Below are 22,898 nucleotides of genomic sequence, written 5' to 3' on the forward strand. Positions count from 1 at the left end.
AATTGATCATACGACCTAAATTGTTTCATCAGATACGCCCACGAAAATCTAAAAAACGTAGGTCTGAAAACCCAAACAGTTAATTAACTATTCTAATTCATGGTTTCAGGCACGTCAAACCACGAAATACTAAAGTTAACTTCGCAAATAATAAACCCCAGGAAACAAACACCCACGAAAAGCTAAAAAACCTATTTATGAAAACCCGAAATAACTAATTAACTATCCTAGTTCCTGATTTCAGGCACGTGAAACAACTAAATACTAAAGTTATCTTCTCAAATAATACAACTAAGGAGTCAAAAATACATGAAAAGCTAAAAAGTCTAGGTCTGAAAATCTCCGAACAGCAAATTAAATATTCTAATTCTTGATTTCAGCCAATTCAAACCACGAAATACTACAGTTAACTTCTCAAATAATATACCCCAGGAACCTAACACCCACGAAAATCTAAAAAAACTAGGTCTGAAAACCCAAACAGCTAATTAACTATTCTAATTCATGATTTCAGGCACGTAAAACCACAAAATACTAAAGTTAACTTCTCAAACAATAAACCCCAGGAGTCAAACACACACGAAAATCTAAAAAACCTAGTTCTGAAAATCCCCAAACAGCCAATTAAATATTCTAATTCATTATTTCAGGCAAGTCAAACCATGAAATACTAAAGTTAACTTCTCAAATAATAAATCCCAGGAACCTAACACCCACGAGAATCTAAAAAACTAGGTCTGAAAACCCAAACAGCTAATTAACTATTATAATTCATGATTTCAGGCACGTAAAACCACAAAATACTAAAGTTAACTTCTCAAAAAATAAACTCCGGGAAACAAACAGACACGAAAACCTAAAAAACCTAGGTCTGAAAATCCCCAAAAAGCCAATTAAATGTTCTAATTCATGATTTCAGGCAAGTCAAACCATGAAATACTAAAGTTAACTTCTCAAATAATAAATCCCAGGAACCTAATACCCATGAAAATCTAAAAAACTATGTCTGAAAACCCAAACAGCTAATTAACTATTCTAATTCATGATTTCAGGCACGTCAAATCACGAAATACTAAAGTTAACTTCTCAAATAATAAACCCCAGAAACCTAACACCCACGAAAATCTAAAAAACTAGGTCTGAAAACCCAAACAGCTAATTAACTATTCTAATTAATGATTTCAGGCACGTCAAACCATGAAATACTAAAGTTAACTTATCAAATAATAAACTCCAGGAAACAAACACCAACGAAAATCTAAAAAACCTAGGTCTGAAAACCCTAAACAGGTAATGAACTATTCTAATTCATGATTTCAGGCACGTAAAACCAAAAAATACTAAAGTTAACTTCTCAAATAATAAACCCCAGGAGTCAAACATCCATGAAAATCTAAAAAACCTAGGTCTGAAAACCCTAAACAGCTCATTAACTATTCTAATTCATGATTTCAGGCACGTAAAACCACAAAATACTAAAGTTAACTTCTCCAATAATAAACCCCAGGAGTCAAACCCACACGAAAAACTAAGAAACCTAGGTCTAAAAATCCCTAAACAGACAATTAAACATTCAAATTCCTGATTTCCGGCATGTAAATCAAGAAAGACTAAAGTTAACTTCTCAAATAATAAATCTCCGGAACCTATCGCTCACGAAAATCGAAGAAAACTAGTTTTGAAAACCAAAACACCTAATTAACTATTCTAATTCATGATTTCAGGCCCGTAAAACCACAAAATACTAAAGTTAACTTCTCAAATAATAAACCCCAGGAGTCAAACACGCACGAAAATCTAAAAAACCTAGGTCTGAAAATCCCCAAACAGCCAATTAAATATTATAACTCATGATTTCAGGCAAGTCAAACTATGAAATACTAAAGTTAACTACTCAAACAATAAATCCCAGGAACCTAACACCCACGAAAATCTAAAAAACTAGGTCTGAAAACCCAAACAGCTAATTAACTATTCTAATTCATGATTTCAGGCACTTCAAATCACGAAATACTAAAGTTAACTTCTCAAATAATAAACCCCGGGAATCAAACATCCACGAAAATCTAAAAAAAATAGGTCTGAAAACCCAACTTGGACTTCAAACACCAACCCGGACATGCAAACAAAAGGAATCAGACATGTAAACAGAGAAAGACAGGCACTTTAGACATTCAAACCAACAAAGACAAACTCTTCGACTTGCAAACATCAGCCCAGGCCTTCCCCTTGAGGTAAATCCCGTTTATTTTCGATTCTGAGTATTTTTGGTTTTCCCTCCAAAATTAAACCCCCCCGCCCCTGCCCTCCGAAATGGGGGCACGAAGGACCTCTGAGCCTTCCCCTTGAGGCAGATCTCATTTATTTTCGATTCTGAGTATTTTTGGTTTTCCCTCCAAAATTGACCCCTCCCCTGCCCTCAGAAATGGGGGAACGAAGGACCTCTGAGCTTTTCCCATGAGACAGATCCTGTTTATTTTCGATTCTGAGCATTTTTGGTTTTCCCTCTGAAATTGACTCCCCCTCTCCCTCCCCTGCCCTCAGAAATGTGGGAACGAAGGGCTTCTGAGCCTTCCCCTTGATGCAGATCTCGTTTATTTTCGATTCTGGGTATTTTTGGTTTTCCCTCCAAAGTTGACCTCCCCCCTCCCCTGCCCTCAGAAATGTGGGAACGAAGGGCCTCTGAGCCTTCCCCTTGAGGCAGATTCCCGTTTATTTTCGATTCTGAGTATTTTTGGTTTTCCCTCCAAAATTGACCCCCTCCCTCTCCTGCCCCACAGAATGTGGGACCGAAGGGCCTCTGAGCTTTGCCCCTGAGTCAGATCCTTTTTATTTTCGATTCTGAGTATTTTTGGTTTTCCCTCCAAAATTGACCTCCCCCCTCCCCTGCCCTCCGAACTGTGGGAACGAAGGGTCTTTGAGCCTTCCCCTTGAGGCAGATCTCATTTATTTTCGATTCTGAGTATTTTTGGTTTTCCCTTCAAAATTGACCCCCTCCCTCTACGGCCCCTCAGAAATGGAGGAACGAAGGACTTCTGAGCTGTGCCCATGAGACAGATCCTGTTTATTTTCGATTCTGTGTATTTTTGGTTTTCCCTCTGAAACTGACTCCCCCTCGCCCTTCCCTGCCCTCAGAAATGCGGGAACGAAGGGCCTCCGAGTCGTCCTCTTGAGGCAGATCACATTTATTTTCGATTCTGAGTATTTTTGATTGTCCCTCCAAAATTGACCCACCACCACTTCTGCCCCTCAGACATGCGGGAACGAAGGGCCTCTGAACCTTGCCCGTGATGCAGATTCCGTTTATTTTCGATTCTGAGTATTTTGGTTTTCCCTCCAAAATTGACCCCCACCCGCTCCTGCCTCTCAGAAATGGAGGAACGAAGGACCTCTGAGCTTTGCCCCTGAGACAGATCCTGTTTATTTTCGATTCTGACTATTTTTGGTTTTCCCTCTGAAATTGACTCCCCCCTCTCCCTCCCCTGCCCTCAGAAATGTGGGAACGAAGGGTCTTTGAGCCTTCCCCTTGAGGCAGATCCCGTTTATTTTCGATTCTGATTATTTTTGGTTTTCCCTCCAAAATTGACCCCTCCCCTCCCCTGCCCTCAGAAAAGGGGGAACGAAGGGAACGTTAGATCCTATTTTAAATTGACAATACTTATCAAACATCACTTGTGTATTATACAGACCATATCGGAAAGGTAAAGCTAGGTCAAGTCACAATGTCATTCTACCGTCGTTAGCCATTTTCATAGACTGATGATGTTTCAAATCTATAACAAATTACCTGAGTTAACAACTCCTTCGGGGTTACCTTAACTGCTAATCAGTTTAATCCTTTTTTTCTCCCCCTTCATACAATCCAATCACTAATTAGAATCATTCACACTCCTATTATTCAAAACATTAATTAATATCGTTCATAGTGTCCAATTTGCAAATCCCTTTTTGCAAAAATGTCAAATACTCACTCTCTTTGAAAAACTAAACCAGACTATATCCACCAAACCAGACCATACCCACCAAACCAGTCCTTGATATAGCTTCCATAGAATTCCATATTCCCTGTGAGGGAGCTCTGAATCTCTTTTAAAAGGTGTAGAACTTCTATAGAATAACGTAGAAATTCCTATATGTCTCCGCAAATAACAAGGTCATATGGCCGTACTCAAATAGCATGGTCCTATACCTGTGAGCAAATAACATGGGAATTGCTATACCTGTGAGCAAAGTATAAGGTAACATACTACTCACGAACATCCTTGCCACGTTTCCCCTATATTTGGGGAAACGGAATCCTTTTTTTTGGATTCTCCCAAATCATTGCTTATAATTAAAAAAGTTTTGTAGGGCAGTGTTAAACTGTGAAAAACAGTAAGGAAAAATAATCACCTAAATGTTGCAAATCCAATGGTAAATAAAACTTTAAAACTAAAGTGTTAAACTGTGAAAAACAGTATGCAAAACTAATCACTTAAATGTTGCAAATCCTCTGGTACATAAAACTTTAAAATCAACAAGTTTAACGAAGCTTACCAAATTACCATACAATGCAAACCAAAACTCAACGCCTCCTAGTGCAGATGGTTAAGCGATCTGGTGAAATCAATGAAAATACAAAAATCTCATCGAGGCTCAATTTTTTTTTTTTTTTTTTTTTTACAAAAAAGATAAAATCCTTGACAATAAAATTTACTGCTAATGTCACAAATCGATGCAATCTTATGTATTTTGAAAATGTTTTTTCTACGTTAAGATTTTCATGGCTTTGCCAACATATCACAGTTCGTGGTAACGAACTGTAAGTAAGGAGCGACCCGGCTCAATAGTAACCGAGACTGTAGAAAACGGAGTTTTGATACCAATACATATATCGAAAGAATTGGCTTATTATGCTGATCTTGAATATACAAGTTTCATTAAGTTTAATCTTACCGATTAAAGGCTACGAGCCTGAGAAAATTTGCCTGATTTTCGAAAAAAGGGGGAAACACCCCTAAAATTATTAGGATCTTAATGAAAGTCACACCATCAGATTTAGAGTATCAGAAAATCCTACGGTTTCAAGCTCCTATCTCCAAAAATTTAGAATTTTTTATTTTTTGCCAGGATGTGTATTTATTTGTTTGTTTGATTTTTTTTTTTTTTTTTTTTTACCAGGGGTGATCCAGTGTTGAGCCAGTGGTCCTAGAATATCGTAAGAGGGCACATTCGAAAGAAAATGAAAGTTCTAGCGCCCTTTTTAAGTGGCCAAAAAGATTGGAGGGCAACCTGGCCCCTTTTTCCCAAAGTCGTCCAATCAAAATTTTGAGATAGCCATTTTGCTCATCATAGTTGAAAAGGCCCAATAACTATGCCTTTGGATATAACATGACCCCCCCAGCCCCAGGGGGAAGGTTTTTAAGTCATAAAGTTTGCCCATTTTATATACATTGTATTTGTTATTGTGAAGTGTGAATACATTTTCGAGGGGGGGGGAGAATTTTTTGCTGGGGGTTTTTCCACGGGGAAATTTACTATTGGGAGGGAAGTCTTCCAAGGGGTGAACTTGTCAGGGGAAATTATACACTGGGGAATTTGCAAGAATTCCTATACAAAATTCTTTTTAAATGTCTTGCTTTCTGTTTCCTGTCTCAATTTTACGCGTGGAGTTGTTAAGGGTAATTATCTGGGGTAAATTTACACTTGGGTTTAATTATCTAGAGGATATTTATGTGGGGAGGGAGATATCTCCGTAGAGGTGGGGCCAGATTTCTTGGTATTATTTAAAACGATCAGAAATTAAATTAAAAAAAAACGTCGTTGTTCTACGTTTGGAAAATTATTTAACTTGCTCATTTTTGGTTTAATGTAGCTCTTTACTTTTGCTTGAAAAACCTATTTTTTGGAAAAAGTTTTTGAAATTAATTCTTTTGCATAATAAAAAGCCAATTTTTTTTTATCAATATACTGCTATAAAAAAAACCTTATTTAAAGTTTCGGTTACTATTAGGTTATTTCGCTCCTTTTTCACACGCCGTTACTACGAATTGTTTGAAAATGAAAATTTAAAAATGAAGTTGACAATTAAATAAAATGTGGCATTATTAACGAACAATTAAAAATCCTACAAAGCAAGGTATGAGAAGGTGTAAAGATGACAACTATATGGATACACTAGTTTAGGCGGTGCTTGTGAGACCCATTGATCAACTGAACCATAGAATAAAATTATCGTTTTTCGAAACTGCTCAGAGCAAAACACGAGCATTGCTCTAACGATTACACACTTTATTCAAAGTAATTGAGAAATAACTTATACATACTTGGATTCGAACTAATTCTTCATTTCGAGGACAGGAATCTAGCGGGGAATTTCGCGGATTTTTGTAACTGCGTCCTTCAGCTGAAGAATAATAATCCCTCTTGATTTTACTGTTGAAAATACCTCCAGTATCGAATGGTATTAGGGGGGTAGAAATTTCCTCAGTTCTTTCTTTCATGTCTAATACACTTTTTCGACTTTGATTTTCCATCGTCAAGTTACCGGGATTGCCTAAAATTTAAGGTCAACTTGAAAACTAAAGATCTAGATTTAAGACTAACTTAACAAACTATAGTCAATTTTTATAACTAACCGTTCCCCATCATTTCATTACAAAAATAGGAATATTGAATGATTTTTCTATAAAAAAAAAATGTGTTTTTTCATTTTGGTAACAGTATTCACTTCTTTATTTGATGTAAGTAAGGCATACTGAAACATATTTTGAAATGCAATATTGACAAAAATATAAATGATTTTGCAAAACTACATAGCCTACTGGGAAATTTAGGCCGAAATTACATATCTTATATTTGTGGATATTACAAACCATAACTAAATAATCCTAATCAGTTTTGGCTATTTAATAATTGACCAAAATTTGTCTTATGAAAATTCTAAATACCTTTCTAAGCCAAACTTCTTAGATCTACTTATAGAACTAACACCTCACTGCAGCATCAAACCTCCCGTGAACAGAAGCTAAGCATGCTCCTCCTCCATACTAATCTATAAAAAAAAAACTCTCTCTTTTACACTCCCAAATTTCTTTAAGTTCTTGCCTACGGAACAGCTCCAACTTTTCATATCTAGACTATCCTCGTCATGGCATTCGTCAAGTACAGCTATACTGGAATAAATACTTGGTATAAACTAGAAATATGCATTGTAAGCAAACTGAAAGACGAAATCAATAATATAAGTAGTGGCGTCAATTGGGGGAGGAGAGGCAGCCTGTGTCGCTAGATTCCTTAGCCCCCGCCCCACCCTAAGACTTTAGAAATACCTTTTTTGAGGATATTATCATCAGGGTTGTCACCACGGTCAGTCCTTAAAGTGCTTGAGTTGCCCGAATTTGCATGCTACACAATGATTTTCGGTGCTGCAGTCAAAAAATTAACCATAATAGTGCTGAAATAGCACTTTCGTGATACAACTCTGAGCACGTGCTACAGTGCTGCACATAATGAAATAGTGTTAAAATACCGCTATCTTGCTACAGGTGGCAACCCTGACTATACTTGAAAATTATTTTTTTTAATTCTCATTGAAATTGTTTGAAAAAAAAAACGAAAAATTTGCCCCCCCCCCTCTTCCTCTATATATTGAACAAAAAACTTTGCCCCCGTTCCCCCTTCCTGAAATTATTGTGAATTGACGGCAATGCTCATTTTAATATTGCTACAACTAACAACTGAATGAACTACCAAGCCACCCGACGCCAACTCAGCTATGCAGGATCCTTCTCCATCCCGGTTTATTTAAAGCTGTCTCTTTACCCCTCCCAAGAAGTTCTAATTTCCTTGAAATTCTTCCCTATGACCTCCTCCCACCCATTTCAGGGACAATCTACTCTTTGTTTGGCCCAAGATGGTTGACAGAAAAGGAAGATTTTTGGCAGTCCGTCATCCCTCATCTGCAGAGCGTGTCCTAGCCACCTCAACCTTTCTCTCACTATAGTCCAAAAAGCGGGATAGGATCACGTTTTTCGTACAGCATTTAGTTCAAACTGTTCACTGCTCACTGAAGTACGGCCAGTCAGACGGGTACCTAAGCCAATCCATAGACTGTTCGTCAGGAATATATGTAATAAATCCTCCTCCTTCTTTTGGAGTATCCACTCTCAGACACGTCCTTGATAGTGTCATTGCAAAAGCTTCCGGTGTTTTAATTTTTGTTCACACACCTATCTTCCTAACCTTCCAAACTTTTTCAATTGTGAAAAACATACTCATCCTTGGCTATGCTACTTCAATATTTTCACCGGATCCACTATCTTTATTATTAATACTACCTAGGTAAGTGAAGCTATCCTCTGGATCAAGCTTCTCGATACCCAGCATATCTTCAGTTGTTCCTAGTCTAAGCGACTTAGTCTTCTTAACATTAACTTTCAATTCTATTCTTGCGCCCTGAGCTCTCGAAAAATAAAAAATAAAACATTAATTTGGCTAACATTTTCATCTAGAACACTCAAATCATCAGCATAACTGAAATCTAGGAGAGTTTTACTTTCCCATTTGATTCTATGCTCTCCACATGTCTCACGAACAGTAATCTCCACCACCACCTTCTTTTTCACCACCCCCTCTTCTCCCGTAATCTCCAGACATCCAATCCAAATTTATTTTACAGCCATTTTGATCAAGATAGTCAAACGATCCAAAAAATATGCCTCCAGTGAAGACACGGCCACCACAGGCCATGTTAGGTTGAAACTCTCATGATGTGTTGATCAGAATTTTGAACTGAATTAAAAGACACCAAGTGTATCAAGTTTTCAAGAGCGCAAATTATGTTCTACTCTTGAGAAGGCATGGGGTTATCGGCCCTATGCATGTTAATTTTTGCTCGTTTTGAGTTTAACTCAGCTATTTATTGTAATTTCTGTTCGTTTTTAGTTTCATTTATTTATTGATAGTGATTTGTGGTAGTTTTACGCTTGGAAGATTTTTTGACATTATTTTCGCACATTTTTGGCTTAATGGAGCTCTTTACTTTTCTTTGAAAAACTTGTTTTGTAGAATTTTTTTTTAAATTAATCAGAACTAAAGAGAGGTGATTGACGCCTCTAGTATATATCTATTGTGTTTTTTTTTTTTTTATTATGTAATCTTTTGAACGTTAAACATGGAGGATTGTTTCAAGTATATCATCTACAGATTGCTATAGCCTCAAAAGGTTGTTTCAAGGACTGTCATAAACCTTGATTTCAAATTGAACGCAATTTATGCAAGAATTATGCTAAAGACAATCAAAGCCAATATTCACCTTTAGGTCGCCTCACCTAAATCACCTTTTACAAATTATAAAATGAGAATTCATTATTCTAACCTTTAAGCAGAAAAACTGAGAAACTGGAGAAATATTTGTAAGAAAAACCAATAATCAAATTTTGGCAATAAATCGGACAGAATATAATTAAAAATGACTTTCCAAAAAAAGAAGTTTTTCAAAGAAAAGTAGATCGATATTAAAACTTAATACCAGCAAAACTAAAGTGCTATCATAAATCAAAGCAAAAATGAAAACCAAAACGAACATAAATTTAAAAAAAATAACCAAATCAAACGTAAAGATAACAGGTACTTATATAGATGATAAATAAATCCTAAAAGGATTAGAAATCAAAATGATTACATAAGTCAAACTTAAAACAAAGAAACAACTTCAAATACGAGTTTGTTTGCTGCCCCTTCCCCCTCCCAGTAGACCTTCTAGAAAATACTGCATCATTTGCACTTTCCTGAAACCAAATATTTGTAAATATATTTTTATAATTATTACATGAAAAAACAAAAAAATTATGTCAAATAAAATCTTCAATCTTGAATTTCTGAGATTTCTAGGAACTAATATCATTATATATTAAATATTCAGTTTACTTTTATAAGCTCTTCACGGCAATTTTAATTATTAAACTGATTTATTTTTATCTCTCGTAAATGTTTTGAAAAATTTCACCTCACTATTTAAAATACATAGAGTTTTCTATAAACGCAAATGACGAGGTAACCTTTGCAAGGTTTAAGAGTGGGGAGGGTGTAGCCAAACTCAAATTTATGGTCATTTCTGTTCGCTTTAGGTCTGCCTTATTCATGTTAATTTCGACTCGTTCAAGGATTTATTTATTCATCTTTACCAGCATAAGTCATCTTAATGGTTAATGTGATTATTTATATTAATTTCTGTTCGTGTTGGGTTTTATTTATTCTTTTATATTAATTTCTGGCCATTTTAAGTTTGAGTCATTAAAATTACTTCATTTCTCCTCGTCTTTAGTATTAAATGACTCTTCGTTTGTTTTTTTGTTTTTGTTTTTTGAAAAACCTACTTTGCGATTTTTTTTTAATTTAATTACACAGAATGTTTATAAACGCAGGTCAATCTTCCACATCAACCCACAGAGATTCCCCCCAAGGGTGAAACTTTGATTTCAGGGTAAATTGGGAGGGGGGAGCAAAAATTTGAATTTAAACGAGAATCTTTAGCAACGATGTACTTAATGTCTCCTATAGGGACGTGGTTAGAGGTAAGGACCCCATTAGCATCTCCCCGAAGACTTTTATAGGCTCACCTGATTTTGATTAAAACGATAACTAATGGCATTCAAGTTTTCTCTTCTTAGGTGGCCTATTTTTCTCTAAAATCTGAAAATTCTAGAACATTGACCTGCTAAACCTCAACACCCTAGTTTAAAGATAGAGTAACTTCAGAAATACCACATGGAAAACTATCATATATTTAAACTAATTAGTATCACCTCCAAGAAAATTTTCTAACCACGAATCATATCTGTCATTTTCTTCTAGCCAGTCTTGAATAGTCTATATTAGTTCATAAAATATTACTACGGGCATTCTCAAGTACTTTAAAAAAAAGTTTATGAGGGATTAAAAAGTAAGTTCTTAAAAGAAAAGAAAATTGGATGTTAGCGGTTTCTCTTCCGCAGTAAATTTTACTAAAGAACTTTCTTCCTTGATATCCTTTTATTCATACATCTTTTAAAGTATTGCATTCTTTATTTAGTCTTGAACATTGCTTATTTTCTCTAGGGTATCAAGTCTCAAGAGGTTAAAGGATAATAAGCTTTATTGCAACAAATCTAGAGAGTCAATCTCAGAGCAATTTGGTACGGTTGATACTAATCCCCAATATCATGGCACATATTATCCTCAACGATCCTTCTTGAACATTCCGGGGAAAGAAGAATAAATATCGAGGGAGATCGTAAGTCCCTAGCTTCAAGAAACTCCGTGCTTTAGTAGAAGATGGATAGATTTCTATCCTGAAAATACAAACGGCTTTGTACCGTGAAACATAGACAGCATCCTAGTGGGAAATCATTGCAGGTTTTCGGTAATGTTTTTCTCAATCCTACGGAATTGTCCATTTTGGTCAAACTTAAACAATGGTCAGTACAAAACAAAATTTAGTGATTTATGCAGAAATGAGATCAGTCAAGTGAACCATACAGAAATGAGAATATTATAGAGGTATAGACTGAAAGTTAGACTTAAAATTGCCCCAATAGTGTTGTCTCCCATTGTTAGGAAACACGAAATTAGGTAATACACAATTCATTTATTCAGATAGGAATGATGGGGTACATAGGTAGGGAATCGGGTCCATGATGAGTAGGGACACTTCTAAATATTGTTTGGTTAGTAAGGTATTATTAATATATTCCAGTTGCTCATTTTAGGACCAAAACGAGCAAGGTGTCAGTTATAGTGAAAAATGTCCTTGTAGAACCCACGGACAGAGACGGTAGCGACTGAGATGAAAATTACATACAGCTGCTTTAGCAAATAGACAAGATCCTAGGTAGAAATATGTATTTTTAGTAAGAGATTTCAATGCCCAGGTCGGTAGGAATAGCGATAGATTGTTTCCTTTTCACGGTAAATTTGGTGTATGGAAGGAAAATAGCAACGATTATAGAATGCCTCAATTTTTAGGTATAGCAATTTAGTTACACCCAATATGGTACTTGGTAAAAAAATGACCCGTAAGTTATTATGGTACTCCCGCGATGGCCAGACTGCAAACTTTATCGATTATGCCTTTGCAAATTGAAGACTAGAAGGATTGATATAAGGCACTAGCTAATATAGGAGTACTGTTATTGATGTTAAAAGTAAAGATTACCATCTAGTAGTGTTTAGAAGTTAATTTAAAGCTGAAATTTAAGAACAGTAACTACCTTCCAGGAAGTGATGATGCTGGTAGACTCAAAGATGAGAATTTGAGAAGAAATTTCTATGGACTGTTGAACATGAAACTGAAGTTTAAAATTTGACAATGCCGAACAAATGTAAGCAGGCCTTATTTCTTTGTAAATTTAGTAACTCAATTTCGGTAAAAGTTGGAATCCCCTTTGCTCCAATAGATCAGAAATAAACCGACTATTTTGAATTAGTCTAAATTTGAAAATACCTTCGCTTTGCATTTTATCTAGTCGTAAACCGGAAAGTGAAGTTTCTTTATTTAAGTATTGAACAACATTTTGAACACATAATAATTAGTTGAAGACCCAATCCAGACCAGTGTTGCATAAAACAGAGTTGAATATCGTAAAGTGTTAAGATATTTCAAGCTTTTAGAATCAAGGACCAAAATACTGGAAAAAACTGTTTTTTAACAGAAAGTTGGGGATTGGCTAAAAGGACGAAACGGAAAGTCACTAAGCGAATCAAAATTAAGTACCAAATTGAACAAAATGTACAAATCAGAGATAATCGGAGTTGTCTTGTCTCTGGAGCTAGGAAGTGAGTAAGTATACTTCTCTTTAGCTAGTATAATAGCAACCACCTGCTTGTCTAAATTTCTTTGAATGTAATACTCAGATAAGATTGTTAAACTGTTGAATTAATTATCAATTAAATCTTTTGAGCCCCTTTGGCCCTAAATTCAGTTAGAGCAGCATTTTCCCCTTTGGAAACTTGGCCAGTTGACTTATTATAGGTTTGAGCCTTTCGGATGGTTAAGCGAGCCCCTTGGATTTATTCTGATTAATTACGAGATACTGGATCTAATTAAAATTGGTTAGATTTTAGCAAAGGGCGGAGATCACCCTTGTAAATCACTTAAGATTCTTGTTAGATTTTTATTTCATTTGGTTGTGGGTCTCATAATTTCCTTTTAATTAAGGCCTGGTCTGTAAAGGATAAAAATGCCTTATGTTACTGAGTTTTGTAAAAAACCCTCCCTATATATTGTGGAATTCCTCAAGGAACTTTTATTTCTAGTTATGATTAAAGATATTGGTAAAGTTTGCCCCCAAAGGTGGAAATACGTAGATGTCCTGTCGATCCTTGAAGTATGTCACAGGACTACTAAAAGTGACCCCCTCGGAATCCTAACCCACATTTCAGATGAAGCTAAGAACCTAAATATGAAAGTAAATTCCACCAAATCAAATATAATGACGATAAATTTTTTGAAATCCACTCCCGCTTTCCTTGACCCTATCCCACCCAAAATGCTTGTGAAACATGTTAAACTCATTGGTGTCACAATTTCAAATAATTTTAAATGGGACATGCATGTTTCTAATATTGTTAAACAAGTAAACGTTTCATTATCTATGTTAAAATTTTAAATAAATTTAATTGCCCCAAGATGCAGTCCCTCCGTGTTTATTTATCATTAATCAGGCCGCTATTAGAACATGCATGTCTGGTCTGGCATTCGCATCTTTCAAGCGAGCTTAGTGACAAAATTAAGTCCGTCTAAAAGCGTTCGCATCAGGATCATCTATAAAGAGAGCAGAATTCCATACTCCTTCCTCCTTAAATACGCAGGTATTACCAAGTTAAAAGAAAGGAGATTACAAATTTGTTTGCGCTTTGCTAAATCCGCAATATCTAATCCTCGTACTGAGGACATCTTTCCGGATTTACATAACCCCATTAGACCCCATCTCCCCCCTTAGCTTCCTTGGCAATTCCAACATATTCACCTATCCATACCGTTACTGAGAGGTTCCGGAAAAGTTTTATTCCCTTTATTTTGGCGCACCTAAACTATGCTCTGTACCAAAATTAACTCTTCCGTCCCTTATTTTAGTCGTTGATGTATGCTCCAACAACCATGCGTCATTTTTTTCTCTTTATCTTTGTCACTTTTATTTTCCCTTTTGTTGATACTTATTTATGTTAAGTTTCTTTTCTGACCTTTAATTTTAATTTTTTTTCCTTTAATTGTATTCGATTTCTTTAATTGTAAATATTTCTTTTGACAACTAATTTGGCTTAATTTTAAGTGTTTTTTTTTTAATTTTTATGTGTTTGACCTTGAACACGACTTCAGCAATGTTTTTCTTCTTGACTGTGATTTTCTTTTATCCCCCACCCCTTCTTCTTCTATTTTTCTGTTTCTATTCTAGTCATTTGTTAAAATTTTTATGCTTGATTGGTGTTTCTTTTCTTGCTGTATTATTTGTTTCTTCATTTTGCTTTGTCAATTTCTTTTTGACATATGAAGCGAATTTGTCTTTATTAGAGCTTGTGATAGACTTTGGGAAATAAATATTAACTTACCTTATCTTACGATTAATTAAATTTAAGAACTCAAGTGAGAGTCTTCCTAGAGGCACATAATCGGCGGAACAAACTTAGACTAACCTAGGGTTTAAGGCAGGAAAACCCACAACAGGGAGTAGAAATTACTGGCTGTATGATTTCTCCCAATTTAGTGTTTCATGGAACTTAAGCACAATGTTTATAAAATAGGCCATACACGGACATTGGAATTCCCTAGACAATAGTTTTGCTTATCTCCTTGTGGATTCTCTAAAGTTATAAGGAGGAGAGTCTTATTCCCTTTTGCATGTTCTTTAATTTTCTAATCCTGTAGACTACTAGCTGTAAATACAGCTAGGTGGTCTTGATGTTATACAGAGAGGCTAGGAAAAAGGGAATAATATTGTCAGACTAAGAATTTTAAGTCCTTTCTGTCGAGGGAAATTCAATCGAGGATCTTTCCTATTGAAGTTTAAGATTTGCTCGAGATCCAAGGAACACTAAGTCCCTTTTACAAGAAATAATTAGAAAATACCTTGTTTTGGGTTACTGAGAAATTTGTGACCAATCAATGTGGTTATTCCGAGGTTTTGTCCATCTTAAACACCTTTGATTTACTTTCTCGATTTGTCGAAACTAAATCAGATAAAACTCGTAATATTGGTGCTTCCATTTCTAACCAAATTAGCAGATTTACCTAATTTAATAATTTAGACCTAAAGATTCTAAGACCACCGAGCCCTAACTTGCTATCCAAGTGCAATTTATTCAGAATTTCAGTAGCCCTAAACCTGAAAATAATCCTTTTTCTTGGTGAACTGCGCGTGGACAATAGAGGCAACCTCCCTGGAACGACAGACACACACACACAATATAAAACAATTCAACTCAGAAGAGAGCCATTAGAACGGTTTGTAATAATTGGAATTACAACATTTCTCCTTTTCTATTGAATTTAATAATAAAACCAAGTTGTCCCCGAATTTTTAGTACGAAAGAACAAAATCGCCGCAGTTTCACGCTACCAAGTTGATTGATTATTCCTTTAAGAACTCTGGGCAAAAAGGCTTATAAATAGAATTTAATACTTTCAGAAGGAGCGTTTAAAGGGAGAGGTTTACCCAGAGCCTGCTTAAAGCAACAACCAGACTTAATTTCTAGTACTAAAAACAGGGCAACCTTACACATAGTTGGAATGATTTTAGGAAAATTGTTTGTAAAGTACCAGAAGGTGACTTACGGAAGAAAGTTAGAAATACAGCTAGGAATGTCAGCAAAAATGCTTTAAGCTTGTTAGGGGTTTGTAACAGAAGTTTTTGTAATTTAGGACAAGTGAGAATAAGAGGAAAACCAAGGAAATTGAGAAGACATTAAATTATGAATTAAGAAGGCGTGAAATGGATGTCATGGATAAAATTACCAAGGATCTGGAAGATGCAGCTAGATGGCACAACAATACAACACTATATTGGCAAGTTACGAAAATGAGAGGAAGTGTTCAGTCTGGAATTATCCCAATTAAAGATGGAAAAGGGGCCTCGATTAGTGATAAAGAAAGTGCTAAGGAGAGATGGACAGAACATTTTGAGAACGTGCTTAACCATGAAGTTGTAGAAAATAATATAGAAAAGAATAGTTTTTTTTTTGTCTTTTTAACAATTCGAAAGTAAAGAAAGGCTATTTCAAAAGACGAGTTAGAGACAGTGCTAAAAGGATTAATAATAATGGATTTTCCGAGGTAATTTTTTAAATAAAGCTTGATTGTGAGAGACTAAATAAAACTCTTAACAAACGAACTTCTTCAATCTGGCTCACCAAAAACCAAAAACCAAAAAAACCAAAAACCAAAAACCATTGTAAATTTAAACTGGGATTTCTCAGAAAAATATAAATGCAGAATGTCACACATAGTGCATTACATTGCGACAGTGCAACACAGTCAACTGTCTTATCAATTCTTCATATTCATAATAGAACCTTAAATAGCAGAGAAAATAAGGCGGAGAATTGTGGCAATCATTTTAACATGACAATTGATGAAAAATGTTTCCAAACAGGAAGGGGTGGGGCTGGTACAGAATCCTTCAGATTTTTTTGTCAATATTCAGCCATAGTTTATAGAAAATAGCGCTTAGGGTTTCAAGATATAGATCAGTCATGCACGATAAAACTTTTACCGACCACTCTATATTAATAGATGAAATCGGGTAAACATCGACAAGTCTACTTATCAATTTATCCTGCTAAGTATCGTAATCTTCATAGCGTCATCGTACCACAAACAGATGAACTTAACTCACTTTATTTTTTTTTAAGTGCTAGAAACTAGGAAACTTCAATATGTCAAATCTTTATAAACTGATTATATTCGCAGAAACAAAATCTGATCACAGAGAGTATGGACACAAGCCACTAATGAGACGAAATATATTCGTAAGCTAGAAACTCAAAGACTACCCAACAACTAATACTACCTACTCATTGCAGAACCAAGCCGTCCAAGGCCAACACATCTATGTAAGCTCGTCCTCAATCACAATCTATTCAAAGCCCCCTCTTTACACCATCCCAAGGAACTCTCATTTTCCTTACATCTTTCTTTACAACATCCTCCAACCCCATTCGGGGATGATCTGCTTTTTCTTTGGCCCTAGACGGTTGGCCAACACGGATAATCTTTGACAATCTGTCATCCTTTATCTGCAGAACGTGTCCTAGCCATTTCAACCTTTCTGCCATTATAACCCTAGAAAGCGGGATTGAACCACATTTTTCGTGCAGCTTACTGTTTGAGATACGGTGGGTAAATCGGATACCCAAAACAATCCGTAGGCAATTTATCCGAAAAACATCTAGTAAATCCTCCTGTGGTTTTCGGAACACCCACGTTTCAGAACCGTAATTCACCAATGTCGTTACTGTAGCTTCCAATTTTAGTAGTGGGGGCATAGTTAGTTCTGCAACGCCTATAGCCAGGATTTCCACTACGCCCTGGACTCCATAGCACCCATAGAAGATTCCCATAGAATTTCCACAACGCCCTGGATCCCAAAACTCTTATAGCTGATTCCCATGGGATTTCCACAACACCCTGTTACGTCAAGACATACCCCTGTCTCCGGGTATAATATAGATGACACAATCTTCTTTCAATACAAAAACCCTTCCATTTCCATTAAAAACCTAAGATTCTCCTTAGACCCTATATTAGTGTAATATATCAGACGCCATTTTGTTTGTCACAATTCGTAGTCATTTTTGTATAGGGAGAACCTTTATAAGTCTATTGAATTTCTGGAAGACACCCAAACCCCATGTATTAACCTTCCTTTGACCCAAGGGCACTATAAATAGAACTCCCATGCAATGCTTTAGTCTCCAAGGAGTGATATAAATAGAAGCCCTCATATAATGCCCTTGTGTCCGGGATACTATAAATAGAAGCCCCCACGCAATGCCTTTGTGCTCGGGGCACTATAAATAGATACCGGAAAGGGGATTCTATATTAGTCCTATTTCGAATTTTGAAAGTGACATATCTCTCTAAAATAGCAAATATGTCTCGTTACCAAGAAGTAAGTATCTTTCTACATTACTATTATTTCAAAAGAAAACCTCCTTTTCTACACCTCCCTCCTCCTACACACATTAAGATAATTATACTCATTTTTCAACTTATATTATTCCCTATTTGGCATGTAAAAGCCTCTCCCCCTTCCCCAATCGGTTATAAATTTATCCAATTAGAAAAATTTATCTTTTCGCTAATAAATATCGTTATTCGAAAAAGGTGTCTTTTTGTCCCACGCCTAGAGACGGTCGTTTAAACCTTAGATGCAATTCATCAAGTTTGACTCGTGTCTCTTGCAGTCTCCTATGCCAACGGTTTTAACCCTATAATTAGCAAAGCATGTGTGTTTTGAACAAGAGGGTCGTATTACCAGCTGTAACTGTACAGCGTATTTCTATCTGCAAAATTGGCGTGTGATAAATGCGAGTAGAGATAGCATATTTTTTATTTGGGAGATGGATGGAAATAATGCGTAAGGGGCGCTTCTAAAAACAACATACTAAGGTGATATGTGGTTTATTAATGAAAGGATTCATTAAGCAAAAAGTAACTTATCCTCCGCCCCCCCCCCCCGAAGTTTAATGATTGTCGGGTTTGTTTCTCGCAAGGCGCGTAATGAAACATTTGATAAGCGATTTTTTTTCTAAGCGTTAAAACAGATTTATTTATTTTCCATCCTGTGGTGAATTATTAGCCTAGACTAGAGGCTAGTTTTTTATTTGTCGCTAATTCTACTTTAGCTATATTGAACAAGGGTTTAGGGGGATGAGTCTACTGGATGGGCTATTTCCAAGGCGCGTACCAGGCATATTTTATAACCATTTAAATAAGTCTCGTATTCTCAATTGTGGTCTGAACTTCTTTTTCTTGGCTTGGATTTTATCGCCTCTTTTGATGATTAATATCATATTTTTAAAAGCTTAGCTACATATAAAGCTGGTAATATTTTAAGATAGCTACATATAAAGCTGGAGAGGCTTTCTGGCAATGAAAAAACACCGGTCCTGGGTGGGTATTTCCAAGGCACGTACCAGGCATATCTTATAACCATTTAAACAAGTCCAGTATTCCAGTAATTCTGGACTGAACTTCAATTTCTTGGCTTGGATTTTATCCGCTCTTTAAATATAAAAGTTCTCGGGTTTTGGTTAAAAATTTTCCTTGAAACAACTCTTGCTGAAGAGGGTTTCTGACAAATGATAAAGAATGAGGATACACTTATAACAAAAAAAAGTATCTTATTTTCTGTGGCTATTGTAGGTAGTCTCTAGAAGAGAGTGAGTTAGACTCAAGAGGGGCTATTTTAACCATACATTTCCTACAAATAATGTTTTGTTTTATACTTAATCTTGTTTTTCTTCTCTAGGATTTCTCACAATTACTACCACAGGCAAAGAAGGCAAGGACCAATTATGCAACTCCTGTAAGAGCGTCAATGCTTGCCTATGCCGGTCCTTCTAGGCAGGCCCAAGGCCAAGCACCCGCACCCTCTGCACAAGCTGCTATGCCTACGCAAGCTCCCGCCCATCGAGCTGCCGTGCTGCCTACGCAAGATCCCACCCATCAAGTGGTCGCACTGTCTAGGCAAGCTCCCCCCATCACGCCGCAGCCCCATCTAACGCCTCTGGTCCGTCTGAACAAGGCCGTGACGTCGCTGGCCCGTCTGCACAAGCCCAAGACGGGGCCCTCGCTCAAGCCGCTGCTGGTTCATCGATGCAAGACCGTCATGCGTTGCCTGGCCCATCCAGGTTCGTGCTACACCAGCCCCCTGTTCTCCATTATGCTGCTGGTTTATCGATGCAAGATCGTCATTGGTTGCCTGGGCCACCTTCCCCCCGTCAAGCTGCTTCTGAACCAAATGTAAGCCAAATTATTCTTTCATAAATATTATTTATATGCGTGATTGAAAAACTTACCATTTTTTCTAGCTAATTTATATTCTTGTTCAGGCTAACAAAAGGAGAAACTAATAGGATTTAGGGGTCTTGTTTGCTACCTCTGAGGGGGGGGGGTTAATATTATTGCTTTATCCTAAAAATAATCCATTTATTTCAATCTTTGAAGGCCTTTTCGTTGTGATTTAACGCTAAAAACTAAATTTTCATGCAAGAACTAAAAAACTAAACTTCTCCGGCTGTTGCCATATCCTAAGAATAATCTTTTCTTTTCTGTCGCTTATTCTTTAGTTCTAGATTAATAGTTTCATCAAAAGTTTTGAGAGACTTTTCAGATTATAAGCTATTACAGTCCCTTAGTTTGGTCATCTCAAAAAGAAATAACTTAAACTAGTGTTTCACCGCAAAGAAGGTTATTTGAAGGCTCCTTATTTGAAGGACCTAGTGTTGAAAATTTTTCGGGGTAACTATAACATTCTTGACTGCTAAAATTAGTAAGAATATTCTTTTTTCAGGGCGATTTATGCTTTGAAAATCTGCTGGTCAAGTTCTTTGGGGGAGAAGCAGCACCAAAGGACGATGCTTATGTAATACCGGCATGGATAGATGATATACTTGAAACCTGCCCAGACCCAATTCCCTCCTTGGTAAGCTTTAAAATTCTTAATTGCTAGTGAGGGGGTCCATCTATGGACCCTCCAATCTCTTAATACATTCAAAGGAGAGCCTTCTTTACACTTGTTACATTTATATCAGTAGTGTGACCTAAAAAGGTCATTGGAGACCCATTAAATATATGCCCAGAAGGGGGGGGGGTAGGGTCTTTGACTTCGAGGGGTCACAATGCTCTTTTATATTCATAATACATACAAAGGGTTCGTATGGAGGGACATTAAATTTATAGCGATTAGCATGCTCATGATGCCTCAAAGGAGGTTACAGCGCCCTTCTATGGTTATGATGTACTAGTGAGATCGTTCAAGCTCATTCTGAACTATTCTCTTTTAATAGTGCGAAGTGTTCCAGTGAGCTAATACGCTCTTATTATTTTTTTAGGTTCAAATAACAACAGCCCCATCAGAATTTCACGATAATATGCGTATGCCACCGCAAGAAAGTGAACGCAAGAGGGTTCGAGTGTGGGGGTAAGCCCATTAGTATAGAGATCCTGATGTTGACTTAGATCCCTTTGTAAAGGGTCTTGGCCTTGATGCAAGTTTTGTAGACAATCTGTTGATGCAATTGTTACCTAGCGAGGACGAGAGGGTTCTAGAAGATGCAGTGCCCGCCCCTCACAGTGAGGGTGATATGGGGAAACAAAGTGGTGCTGGATCACCCCTTGTATCACGTGATTTCTTTTTAGCTAATACCGCTTTGCGCAATATTCGTGTTTTTAGGGCTGAGTTCAGGGACCCATTTAATAGTCTTACAAGCGGTAGTATACATACGGATCCAATTGATATTGTCCACTCCTATGTCAGCAAGATTAAGACCCTTCTTAAAAACAAAGTTTGGGAGGCGGACGGCGCGATAGTATAAAGTCATCAATTACAGTTCAAATAATTTTTTTAAATGCAAGTACGGAGAATTTGCGCTCGTATCACCTACAAACAACGATGCAAACGCCGATGCAAACGCATTTCCCTGACGCGTTATTTTTAGGGTTTTTTCGGACTGGGTGGGGGAAATTTTAACAGGATATTGGGGTATACTGAAAATTGCAGCGGATTCGTAGTTTTATTTATTGAAAAAATAGAATTAAAAATAAATAAATTTAAAAGAGAATTTGTTTTAAGAGATGGGAGGAATTAGGGGAGGATTGCAAGATATAATGCAGATTTGAGGGCTTGTAAGATTGTACAACGCTTTTGTTTCGATACAGGCTTAGTGTTCCAAATATTCAGTCCTTGTCGCGGGGCACAAAACCTGCTGCAATGATTCCATTAAAACATATTTGGACGGTTTAGCAGTTACTGGGGGCGAGGAGGGGACAGAGTTTCCTAAAGTTGATTTTAATTGTTTAAAAGGACATTATCCTGTAACACTAAAGAGGATTTATATTTTTGAGAGGGCCAACGAACATTTATAGATTGGTGTTTACAGTGTTGCAGTATGATACAGAATATGAAGAAAGGGAACTTAAAGATAAAAAGAATTTTTTATATTCCGTAAGAGCTCCGTCCATTGAGTCAGTGAAACACTTCTTTACAAACCTACCAAAGAAACTGATTCAATTGGACATTTCTTTCCCATTCCACATATTAGAAGGGTTTTAACTGAGGGTAAAACGAGTTTTGGGAGACCTGCTATTACTGTCTAATGTGTCTGTCTAGATTTCGTAGTGAATTGAAATTAAAAAATCACTTCAAACACGGCAAGCGTCATGGGTATCAGTCCGTGCAGACGGTTTCAGATGACAATGCCATCTTACGGTTCAAGAATTTTCGGAATACGCTCCTGCAGAGTGACAAGGTCATATTAGACATCGAACATGCACTCATTGATGTGTGTCATCCATCAAACTTGAATCGGGTCGAAAAACATAAGGCCATTGCGGTCTCTTTGTCCCATGCACGAAGATACTCTAGTAATACCATACAATTGGTTGGATTAGTTGAGACATTTTATGAGGAAGATTGTTTAGGCACAGCTTTTGTTGCACTTATTAAAACCGCTAATATGGCAATTCTCGTGGCTGCGCAATACACATTATTCATTGACTCTACCACCAGAAGATGAGTTGGCTATTAAAAATAAAGATATATGCTGGGTTTTAAAGAAAAAATTGTTGAGGGTAGAGGGGATTCAAATTCCACGACCATTATCATTTAGGTGATCCTATTCAATCGGGAGGGAGTAAATTTACGAGGGGTTGTGCGTAA

At 36.6% G+C, this 22,898-nt stretch overlaps 1 protein-coding gene across 2 annotated transcripts in view; it reads right to left on the reverse strand.

Annotated features, from left to right (window-relative positions):
- Window positions 1–22,898, reverse strand: part of Hasp (Hig-anchoring scaffold protein) — a 359,559-nt gene that overhangs the window by 327,221 nt on the left and 9,440 nt on the right. For both annotated transcript variants that reach the window (XM_089094509.1, XM_089094508.1), the window contains exon 2: window positions 6,306–6,535. In XM_089094509.1, the coding sequence (XP_088950635.1) occupies window positions 6,306–6,535 (230 nt within the window). The remainder of the gene's footprint in view (window positions 1–6,305; window positions 6,536–22,898) is intronic.

Source organism: Artemia sp. Qi Xiang Cuo, chromosome 9 (genome assembly GCF_049724085.1).
Source record: "Artemia sp. Qi Xiang Cuo chromosome 9, ASM4972408v1, whole genome shotgun sequence".
NCBI classification, from domain to species: Eukaryota; Metazoa; Arthropoda; class Branchiopoda; order Anostraca; family Artemiidae; genus Artemia; species Artemia sp. Qi Xiang Cuo.